The sequence below is a fragment of the Drosophila santomea genome, chromosome 3R (assembly GCF_016746245.2).
Source record: "Drosophila santomea strain STO CAGO 1482 chromosome 3R, Prin_Dsan_1.1, whole genome shotgun sequence".
Taxonomy (NCBI): Eukaryota; Metazoa; Arthropoda; class Insecta; order Diptera; family Drosophilidae; genus Drosophila; species Drosophila santomea.
The window spans coordinates 22,133,370-22,145,281 of NC_053019.2; the positions used below are offsets into that span (position 1 = coordinate 22,133,370).

At 45.8% G+C, this 11,912-nt stretch overlaps 1 protein-coding gene and 1 long non-coding RNA gene across 2 annotated transcripts; one reads left to right on the forward strand and one right to left on the reverse strand.

Annotated features, from left to right (window-relative positions):
• Positions 1 to 671: 671 nt before the first annotated feature.
• LOC120453534 lies at positions 672 to 4,016 on the reverse strand. The gene is made up of 2 exons (XR_005616540.2): positions 1,263 to 4,016; positions 672 to 1,170 (listed from the first exon to the last, which is right to left on the reverse strand). It is a non-coding gene; the product is annotated as an uncharacterized LOC120453534 (long non-coding RNA).
• Positions 4,017 to 7,074: 3,058 nt separating this feature from the next.
• Positions 7,075 to 11,547, forward strand: LOC120452271 (protein fork head). Its single transcript, XM_039636402.2, is given in 1 exon segment — positions 7,075 to 11,547. A coding segment is annotated over 1 exon segment (2,103 nt). The 5' UTR covers positions 7,075 to 7,855; the 3' UTR covers positions 9,959 to 11,547.
• The last annotated feature ends 365 nt before the right edge of the window (positions 11,548 to 11,912 follow it).

Genomic DNA, 11,912 nt, shown 5'->3' on the forward strand with positions numbered 1-11,912 from the left:
AGTCAGAGAGTTGGAACCACAGAGGAGGCAGAGACAGCTCGGACTAACAAGGGTGCCGCATGTCCAGTTGAAATGCCAATGACTTGCCATTTTCGATGGCACTTGGCACGTCAGCCGCCCGTCACGTAATGGTTAGACCGGGGCCAAAAACCAAAAACCAAAAACCAGGAGAGCAGCCGCCAGTCGCGGTTGCAGTCGCAGTCCGGCGTACGATCCATGGATCGAATACAACATCCAAAATTCTCTTATCAAGCGCCATCGACGGCAGACCACACACGACGATGCGGTGCTGCATTTAACAACTCCATGGTACACCCTAACACGTTCTTATCAGCCGGGCCAACTCGCAACCAGATGGCGACGGGCGAAAATGATGAGATGACTCTTACAAAACGATGAAGACAAGCGGACAGCGGACTGTGGAGCTCCGGACTGACTTTTGGCTGCTCGTTGGATGCGCACGCATCATCGGGTAAGCGCCACTTATGTCACTTGTGCCGTTGATGTAGAGATGGAGCCTCCAATGGAGCACATGAGCACTCACCACATGCAGCTCCAACTCCAGCTTGGGACTCCAGTCGCAGCTTTAGGTTGCACAGGGAGAATAATTTGGGTCTATCTGGTGTGGCCTAAATATGTGATGCATGAGTAACAAATCATTCTGAAAGTCATTTAATTTTGCCCTTTAAAAGTTTATTTATTTGTATAACTTAGTGGGTAAAATACTGTTTATATTGCAAGACCTAACACTATAGCTAAAAGTTCATAGCTTCTACTGGTTCTAATAATATGTTATACTTCATTTCTTGCAGTGCAGCTCCAGTTTGTGCTGTTTCCATGCTGTTGGTGGTGGTGCTGATGCTATTGTTGCTGGTGTTGCTACTTCATAATGTGCTGGGTCTTGATGGGATTAACACAAACGGGCAACACATCTCAAGCATCCAAAGCTGTGTGCCAGTTTGGTGTTTTTACTTTTCGTTTTTACGCAGTCATCACCGTGATCAACAGCCATGCTCTTCAGGTCTCCATCTCCATCGCCATCGCCAACTCGAACTTCGGAGTCTGGAGCTCTTCAGCGATCGGAGTTCCAGCTTCAGACGACTCCGATCTACGATCGCCAAGATCTCGGAGATCTCGGAGATCGCTGCGCTGTCTGCCTTGGCTGAAGAGCTAATTTTCATGTCAGGCCGGGCAAAAGTTTATGAATGATAGCCAGAAAATGGCAAAACCGGTATTCAAATTGTATTTATTTTATTATTTACCGATTGCCATTGCTTAAATCTCGTTGTAAATTGATTAATGCTCGCGTACGGGGCTCGTATCGCCACTGGTCATCGGTTGTCATTGTTTTCGGAAGTAATTAAGACCCAATCGGACGGGCCAGTGTAAATAAAACTCCAATCATATTTGCTTTGGCGTTTCGACACTCAAAAAATCACAACGCCACTGCGATAAGTCGGTTCCAGTTCCAGTTCCAGCTACAGTGATATAGTTGTAGTTATGGTTTTGGGGTTGGGGCTTGGGTTCCAGTAGTAGAACCCCAAGTGGACGCCACCCATTAACTTGCATCTATCTGCGATACGGTGCCCCCAGGTTGTAAATCAATAAACTACCGAAGAGTTCGGCCTTACGGCCCCCTAAATACCAAAGCTAGCCATCCATATCCCTCCGATGTGACATATTCCGCTCTACAACAATTAATTGAATTGTTTGTACGGACATGTGTAGATACAAATGTATCTTTGTATCCGTATCCATAGCTGTATCTGTATCTGTAGCTGTATCTGTATCTGTATCTGTATCTTGAGATGGAGCTGCGTGTGAACACGGCCACTCAATAACGCGCAACGCGATAACAATAATTTTTTCGACAATTTGACAGCTTTTCGGCAGCCGCAACGCTCGTCATTGAAATGGGAGGCTTCTGGGCCCAGGCTCAGTCCATAACATATTGCTAGATAGTCAGATAGCCGCATAGTCAGATAGGTAGATAAAAAACACATTTTTTTTAAGGGGGAGACTTTATAAAACTGGCAGCAGTCTCGTTGTCGCCACTGGCATGCTACAATGTTCGCCGCTGGAAAGTTAATTTTTCAGGCAACGAATATGTAATTAGCAGCCTGGTGCTAAGTTGCATGGGTATTTTGAGAGTAGTGGATAGAAGAAATCTATATCTTTGGACGGCAGCTAAACACAAAACATTCTTTCGCATGATCAATTTGGGCGGTGGCGGTGGTGGTGGTCATTCTCGAAATCCCATCCGATGTTTTGGGGTTGCATGAACTGGTTTGGTGCGAGAAAACCGGCTCTCGGGGTTCTAATCAATTAAATCGATTGGCGCGATTTGAGGCAAAAAATATCTTGTTTGGAAAATTACTTAAGATCGGATAAGCATGGATTAAAAGTCTGCTGTGAAATTCAGGTAAACAGATTAAAAACAAACGGCTAAAGTGGGGGACCTGTTTTAACTAAAATGTGTGTCAAATATTCCACAAGATTTCTTAAATTAAGTAATAAATGCAGGAGAAATAATAACGAAGTAAAGAAGAGACTTATTTATTACTCTATATTAAGTGCGTAAATTCTTACATAATTTGAAAAATGCCGTATATTTTCTATTTACCACACAAATTAAAACTGAATTCCGCTGCCGTGCTGAACTCACTGCTTGGATTGCGTTTGAGGGGCAACACCTCTGCTGCGGATTTCTAATTAAAAGAATAGAACTCGCTGTTTTCTTGGGGGCCAGAGGAAATAGGGTCGCCAGGGTCTTAATAGCACTGCTTTCCCGTGTTTGCACAGAGATAAAAACCTAGAAACTTTATAGCCAGCCGCAGCCAAATAGATAAAATGGAAATAATCAAGCAAAAGCGCGACTAGGCTCTGATTTATGCGATATCTAGAGTCGTAGCCCCATGGGCTCCCCTACTGATAAGGCACGCACCCCAAATGCGCCAAATTCCCTCGATTCCCAAACTGCATCGGCTCATTCCAAGCCCGCGGACTGGGGCCCTTGGAAAAGTGCAGTTTTCGTTTACTATTTCCGTTTCTGTCACTGTTTCGAGTGCAAACAGCGACGGGCAGGGAGGGAAAAATGTGAATCACGATGACGACGGCTGACGCGCCAAAAACTGAAAACTGAAAACTGATAAGGCCGCAAGGGAAAATCACATGTGAAAGTAGGGAAAAAGGAAAATCTTGAGGCGGCTAAAGGTGCGCTGTGCGGCTGAGTATGCCGGCAAACACTCGCCAGATAAATTGTGAAACGGAAATGAAACACCTACGCAAATAGTGGAAAACGGCGTTGTTGTGCAGACACAGCCGCAAACAAGCAACATCCTAATTTAGATAAGAGCCGCTTTATGGCCCCGAAGAAAGCAAATTTCGATCCTTAAACCCATGCATATACATATACTATATCCGCAGCGTTCTAATTAATGCATCGTCCTGCTCGCCATCACCCTTTCGACCCAATTGCTCTAGTTTCGCCGTCACCTTTGGCCCAAGGTACATAAAGTACTATAAGCCCTATATACTATAGTTACGTGGATGCTGGACTGTCGGGATGCGGTTCTTTGGGCCATTGTCTGCGTGGCCGGGGCAGCCATAAAATTGGCATTGTTTTCTATGGTAAACACGCGCGCAGTGCGGTCGTAAAACAAAAGACGCTTTTATGGTTACGCTCATTACGGCACACGCAGTACAAAGAACAAGATACACACGCAGCCGCAGATACAGATACAGATACGTACACCGATTCATAGGGCTATGGCAAAATACCTGGCAGATACACCCCAAATTCGAAATGCCCCATAAAACGCGGCAATTTCATATTGAAATTGAAATCTAAAAAAACTTTCTATCTAATCTTAGCTGGGCAAACCAGTCTGTTAAAAGTATTTTCAGAACATTCGAAACTAGAGTAAATCTATAATGTTTTATTAATTTCTATGAAAAAAAAACACATGAAAAGACAATGGCAAATGCTCAAGTTAAAATTTCTCTAATGAATTTCATAGAAAAGTATATGCAAATTAGTTGAAAAGAGCCGAAACAAGATATTAATGCCAGCGCGAACCGGATAATCTACAATTTTATCCAATATTGAATGACATAAACAAAATATAAAGTTTTTTAATTGACGAAAAACCCCTCCTTCAATTTGCATGCCAACCCAAGTTTCTTTATACAGTATATCCATTTAATTATCCCAAGCAGAAACGTAAAGTAAACTTAATGAAACACTGCAAGATCTCGAGTTGTTTGCACTGCATATTAGAACGTTGTGATCATCTGTTGCTGCTGTTGCAAATGGATAAATAATCACTAATGAGCCACGATAATTGGGTTAAGCCAAAAAATACAAAGCAAATAAGACAACGAAAAACCGTTTAAACGACAACGATATGGATGTCCAACGTCCGATGTCCGGTGTTCGGTGTCCGATGGTGGCCGGGTATTTTAATTTGTGTGAAAATATTGTTCAAACAAATAAATCAACAATAAGCAATAGTAACAATAAAAATAAATATTATTCGTATTATGCCACTACGCCGATATAGATACACCAACAGATACAGCTGCGGACGTCATCTATCTGAGAAATGTTGGTCAAATGCGCCGGTAGATATATGTACGTATGTATATGATTTTGTAAAGTCATTGCCACACGGCGCATGCGTCACATAAATGCTTAAAACAAACAGAAAGCGCAGCATTTTAAAGCCATATCAACAAAAATCAAAACAAAGCGGCAAAAAAGTAGTAAAGCAAATATTTTCCATAAATATCCATTTGGGGATGCGTTTGGGCGCCAACAATTGAAACTAATTTAAAAGTTTGAGCATGGCTTAGCGCCGAATTTAGCCGAGTGTATCAAAAGCGCAGCCAATCTGAATCCGAATCCGAATCGGAGTCGGAATGTGAATGCGAATATGAATCCGACCTACAGTGGCGCGCTTTTAAAGCAAATAAATAAATAGATAAATGACTAAAGGTAAATAAATACACATTTTTGGACTGCCTGGCATTACTATTTGCAGAGAGTCTACGCCAAAAAAAGCACACATTTGATGCGCTCTGAACAAACCCCTACGAAAGTACCTACCAACCCAACGCCCACAAGGCAAACATTAATGAGCCAAAGCCACTTGAATTGCCTGTGAAATACAATAAAAATATTAAATATTTAAGCACATTACGGTTATTAGAAGTGCACATAAGGATTTGAGTACATATGTGCTCAGTCACCGAAAGTGTTTGATGTTTAATGATCATCACGATGGCATACAGATATCCGAGTGGCAAGCCAAACAATGTTAAAAAGGTTAAATATTATGAATACCTTTTTGTTTAGCGCAAGATTTTTTCCTGATTCAGTTTCGCTTATCTCTCATTCTTATCTAACCCATGGTTATTGTAAACAATTATTCAAGCAATTTGAAGATAATCTTGGGAATGATAAAACTATTACTCAGTAGTGCTTTCGTGAAGAGGAAACGGCTTTATCTGACATGATTATTAGTCATTTTAATTGCACGGGAATGGGGTGATCATAAAACTGGGATTTCTTCTACAAGCTTTCATTCCATTTCATTGATAATATGAAAAATTCTAGGTACTGCGCCTAGATGTAGGCAACAAAAAATTGAAAGCGGTAAAGGAACTGCTGCATTGACAAATGGAAAAGTAATGCGGAAATTCCCCGCATTTCCTCCCGCTCAGGTAGATCTTAATTGAGCAAAACATTCATTGAGAAACGAGACAATTGTCCTTTTATGACACGCAATAATGAGCCTGGCTCACACACACTAGCACGAATTGGCACATACACACACAGATGCACACACACACACAGATAGGCACTCGCAGATACACTTGGTCAAGCGAAAGGGTTAAGCGTAATAGGAAAGGCGTCTATGGTTTATGGCCCGAAATTAGAATGCGTTTTATCCGGGGCCATAAACGTGGATAGATGGCCAGGATACTAGGAAGTGGCCGCCAGCACGCGCTATCAATGAACTGTGGATGTTTATGTTTCGGGTATTTCAGGTAGGATGCAATGAAATGCAGTGGGATGCACTCGGATGAGATGCGGATGAGGATGATGCTGGCCAGATGCAGAACTGGGTCACTTTCGCAATGACTTGCCAAAAAAAGGTGAACTGCGCCGCTGTTCTGATGATTTGCTGCTGCCGCTCGCGATGCCTCGCCACGAATGCGAATGGGAATGAATGAGAGTGACATTGGCATACCTTAACCTCAAAAGGGAAAAAGCGGTGCGGATACGGAAAAAACTGGCTGAAAAAAAAAAACAGACAGCACACACACACACAAACACACAGATATTATTAAATGTCTTGTTTGGGAGCCAAAGCAAGCCAAGCCAAGCCAAGCCAAGCCAGGCCAGGCCAAAGCACTCGGTCTTTTTGTTTCTCTCGAAAAACAGAGCGTCGCCGCATTCTCAGTCTCCCCAGGCTCCCCAGAGATTCGGTCGGCCAGAACTCGTCTTAATAGTTCTTTTTTCCACTTTATACCACATTTTTTCCTTTTGATTTTCTGATAGCCACGCTACGGCGAGAAGGAGAGCGAGCGATTATTGATCGCATTAGGGAAAATCGTTAACTGTAACATGGCGTCGCTCAGCATTAGGCTAGGCCCACTGCGGGTGTATCTGCAGCTGTATGGGTATCTCTGCCCGTTGTATCTCTGCCCGGCGTATCTGTGTCCGCCACTGCTGAGGGTGTGTGTGAGTGGAGGGCGTTGCTGACTGCGGCCTGGCCACGCCCCCCGCAATGGCCAGTTGCCTGGCAACCGTCGCTGCTCTGTTGATACAAGAGGCCAACGGACCAATGCGCTTGCGCCGCCGCACCACTGTGTACGTAAGAGAACCGCCGCCTGTCATTGGTAACTCCGGCAAGGTGGTGGTGAGACGCACTATACCGCCGGGCCATTGGCGAGAACGAGTCGGAGCTGGTGCTGCTGCCCGGGCGCAATGCTGCTGCTGCTGCTTCAGCTGCTGCCGCTGCCGCCGTCGACGGCGACGTTGGCCGAGGCACTTGAGCGCGGCTCGAACAATATTTGTTGGCAGCAAGCGCAAGCCAAATAGTAGACAAGCGTTCCCCTCTGCAAACAGTCACATTCAAGAGCTCAAGCCAAAGAGACACTCGAGCGGACCAGCAGCTAAAGCGGCAACAGCAACAGCAGCAGCATCGGCATCAGAGCATCAGCCCAAAGCAGCAAAAGCAAAAGCAGCAGCAGCAAAAGCAGCAGCACAGCACAACTCCCAGCTTCAGACTTCAGTGGCCAACAGCCAGCTAGATATTCACGTTCGTGCGTCGGTGTTTTGTGGCCGCTCGGTGCGGCAGACAACAAAAAATACAAAAAATACAAGAATACAATACAATACAAAAAATAACAAAATCGAATCATAACAGAAAATAAATATATATTTTATATGATTATCCCGCACAAATAATTAAATCACGGTGTGTTTACAAACAAAGCTTAGATTCAGATTCAAATTCAGAATCGGCATCGGTATCGGTAACAGAACCTTTCAGCCAACAAGTGACAAGTGCCGAAGTGCTCTCGATAAAATGCCAGATATATGCAAACCGATTGAAGCAGTGATAGTGCACTGAAACCACAGTTGATATACAATATCAATATATCACAGTAAAGCCACGTTTTAAAGACCTCCTTTTTCATTTTCGTTTTGACTAACGCGTTGCAGAACGCGTTGCCTTTTCCATCGATCCACCAGAGGGCAGCGCCTCCGAAAGCCGGCAACATAACGGCGCAACTATTGAACAGCTTTCTGAAGGGTAGCCCCCACCAGACCACCATTGACATCATGCAGAAGCTCTACGCGGAGCCGCCTCCGAGCAGTGCTCCGGTGAGCATGGCCAGCTCGGGTGGCGGTGGTCCTCCGTCGGGTGGCGGAGGAGGCGGCGGCGGAGGTGGCGGTGGACCTCCACCGCCCAGCAACAACAACCCAAATCCGACGAGCAATGGCGGCAGCATGAGTCCTCTGGCCCGATCCGCCTACACAATGAACAGCATGGGCCTGCCGGTGGGCGGCATGTCATCCGTCTCCCCCCAAGCGGCGGCCACCTTCAGCTCCAGCGTCCTGGACTCGGCGGCGGCGGTGGCCAGCATGAGTGCCAGCATGAGCGCCAGTATGAGCGCCAGCATGAATGCCAGCATGAATGGCAGCATGGGTGCGGCGGCCATGAACTCGATGGGCGGCAACTGCATGACCCCCAGCTCGATGAGCTACGCCAGCATGGGATCACCGCTCGGGAACATGGGTGGCTGCATGGCCATGTCGGCGGCCAGCATGTCGGCGGCGGGATTGAGCGGTACCTATGGCGCCATGCCGCCGGGATCGCGGGAAATGGAGACGGGATCGCCCAATTCGCTGGGCAGATCGCGAGTGGACAAACCGACTACCTACAGAAGGAGCTATACGCATGCCAAGCCACCATACAGCTACATCTCGCTGATCACCATGGCCATCCAGAATAACCCCACCCGAATGCTGACGCTCTCGGAGATCTATCAGTTCATCATGGATCTGTTTCCGTTCTACAGGCAGAATCAGCAGCGCTGGCAGAATTCCATTCGGCATTCGCTGAGCTTCAACGATTGCTTTGTGAAGATTCCCAGGACGCCGGACAAGCCAGGAAAGGGATCGTTTTGGACACTGCATCCGGATTCGGGGAATATGTTCGAGAACGGTTGCTATTTGCGGCGACAGAAGCGTTTCAAGGACGAGAAGAAGGAGGCCATTAGGCAGCTGCACAAGAGTCCGTCGCACAGCAGCCTGGAGGCGACCAGTCCGGGCAAGAAGGATCACGAGGATTCGCACCACATGCACCACCACCACCACAGCCGACTGGATCACCATCAGCACCACAAGGAGGCGGGCGGAGCATCGATCGCCGGCGTGAATGTACTGAGTGCGGCGCACAGCAAGGACGCGGAGGCCCTGGCCATGTTGCATGCCAATGCCGAACTGTGCCTCAGCCAGCAGCCGCAGCACGTGCCCACCCATCACCACCACCAGCACCATCAGCTGCAGCAGGAGGAGCTGTCGGCGATGATGGCCAATCGGTGCCATCCGTCGCTGATCACCGACTATCACTCGTCGATGCATCCGCTGAAGCAGGAGCCCTCCGGCTACACGCCCTCCAGCCACCCGTTCTCCATCAACCGCCTGCTGCCCACGGAGTCCAAGGCGGATATCAAGATGTACGACATGAGCCAGTATGCCGGCTACAATGCCCTCAGTCCGCTGACCAACTCACACGCTGCCTTAGGCCAGGACTCCTACTATCAGAGTCTTGGCTATCATGCGCCCGCCGGAACCACGAGCTTGTGACATCACCAATACCCGCTGGCTTAAGGACGCGCGGAGCAGATGCTGCGCTCGCAGCAGCAACAGCACTTGCAGCAGCAGCACCAGCAACACCAGCAGCAACAGCAGCAGCACCAGCTGCATCAGCAGCAGCAGCAGCAGATGCAGCAGTCGGCGCAGCAACTGACATCCGCTTCCAATACACCAGCAACATCAGCAAAGGCCAGCGGCAAGGCGGGATCGGCTTCGGCCTCGGGATCTGGGTCAGGATCGGGATCTGGGTCAGGTTCGGGATCAGGATCAGGATCTAACTACTCACAGAAGCTGCAACAGCAACACCAGCAGCAACAGCAGCAGGCGGCGGCGGCGGCGCAGCAGCAACACCACCAGCAGCAGCAACAATTGCTGCAGGAACTGCAGCAGGAGGACTCGTCGAACATCACCAGCGATCTGAGCGAGGAGCAACTGCAGCAGCACCAAGCGGCGCAGCAGCAGTTGTACAACAACTATCAGCAGTATGCCGCGGCGGCAGGCTACAGAAATTGGAATCACGGCCTGGCATTCAATGGGGCCGCCGCCCTGCAGAATCTGCTCTAGCTATAGCTATAGATAGATCCCGATCTGCACAGGCAGCGGCTTTGTTGCGGGCCAGCCAATTAGCGAGTGCAGTGGCTGTGCCGGTGGCTTTTAGCACCTGGCCATATCCGCACTCGCATCTCCATAGCCATCCTTTGAGCACGTGAGTCTTGGGCCGCAACTCGCACTTGTACATATATAGAAATACCTATGAAGAGCCGATCGAGAGCGCTGCCTTTTGAGTTGTTCAGTTCCAGTACTATATAGATTCTGTTCCGGGGGGGTTATTTAATCGAGACGGAGGAGGAGGAGGTGGAGCGAAAGAAACCGTGATGTAGTTGTAAGTGCAGCAGAACTTTTGTTAACATTTTTACGTTTTGCTAATACAAATACAAAATAATAATTCCGTGCCATTTGTTTTCGTTGTTTCGAAACAAGCAATAACAATCAAAGCGGTTATAACTGAAAATTTGAAAACACATTTTAAATGTATCCGAGGAAGGAGAAGATATAGGAGAAGATATAGAGAAGGGATCGTGTGTAATGTTCTTTCAGAAATAACAAAAGCCCCAAATGAAACAGTCCCAAAAAGAGAGATACAAATACTAAACCCTTTATCCAAAGGCAATCGCAATCGCAATCGCAAACGCAATCGCAAACGCAATCGAATTCGAATCGCAAAAGATCAAAACCAAAAAAAGAAATCTAAAACCGAAATCATCATATTGAGCAGTCCAGCAAAAACCCTAAGAATCTTCAACTATCTAAGCAACAAAATCTGGCCATGCATAAGAAAAACGACACGTTTTAACTGAATAATTTAACAAATTCCCATTTATATATACGCGCATCGATATACGTCGCTATATCGCAAAATCCCGCATTTCATTTACATTATGTGTCTTCTGTTGTTGTACGAATTCGTTAGATTAAGGCATTTTGTAAATAATCTATAAATAGATACCTTTAAGCAAACCCCTTCCCCTTCCCCATCCCCACCCAAAAAACAAAAAAAAAACCCAAAACACCCAATTTAACTAAGGACCCATTGCAAGCAACCCACTTTTAACTAACTCGAGAATTAATCAAATTGTATGAAATTATGCCACACCACTTGAAAGTAAATATAATATAAATATAAATACTGTATAGCATTTAACGTTTAATTAGCATAAATAATGAAAGCAAAAAACAAAAACGAAAACGAAAAAAAATCACATAAAAAGCGAAACTGCAATTATTATTCAATAATTTTTAATATTAGTTATATTGTGCGTAAAGAAAAATGAAATAAAAAATGAAATTGCAAACATGAAACAAAGACCCATTTTTACATTGAGCTAAGCTAATTAATTAAACTTGATAAAAAATAGTCTAAATATAAACAAACACACACACACACACTGACACTGACAGACACAGAAACAGAAACAAATGAAAATTATTGTAAAATACACAATATAAAATTCAATAAATGTCAATGCAAGAATTAAAATCCAACTCTAAAGCTAGTAAAAATTAATATTATTATAAATCATGCAAAACAAACACAACGTCAACGTCAACGACAACCAAAATCGACTATTTTAATGTTTGAAATACAAGAAAAAGGAAAAAAAAAAAAACGTATCATAAATTAGTTTTCATTTCCCCACCTTTGTTGACTCAAGCAACTGACCTCCAACAATCATTTATATATTGATTGGGCCGCCCGGATGGCTGACTATCTCTATCTCTATCGACGATATCAATGCAGCGAATTCGAATTCGAATTGAACGACCGATAGCTGCACCGCTGAGCAGTTCCAGGAGTCGCTATCTTATCGCCGTCACTCAGATGCAGAGTGCAGTTTTCCACCACTGCTTACCCGATGATAAACCCTTATCGCCGCGCACTCATAAATTGCAACGGAACAAGAAGGTAAACAACCAGGATGGGACATGGCTCCCATCCCAACCCATCCCGACACATTCC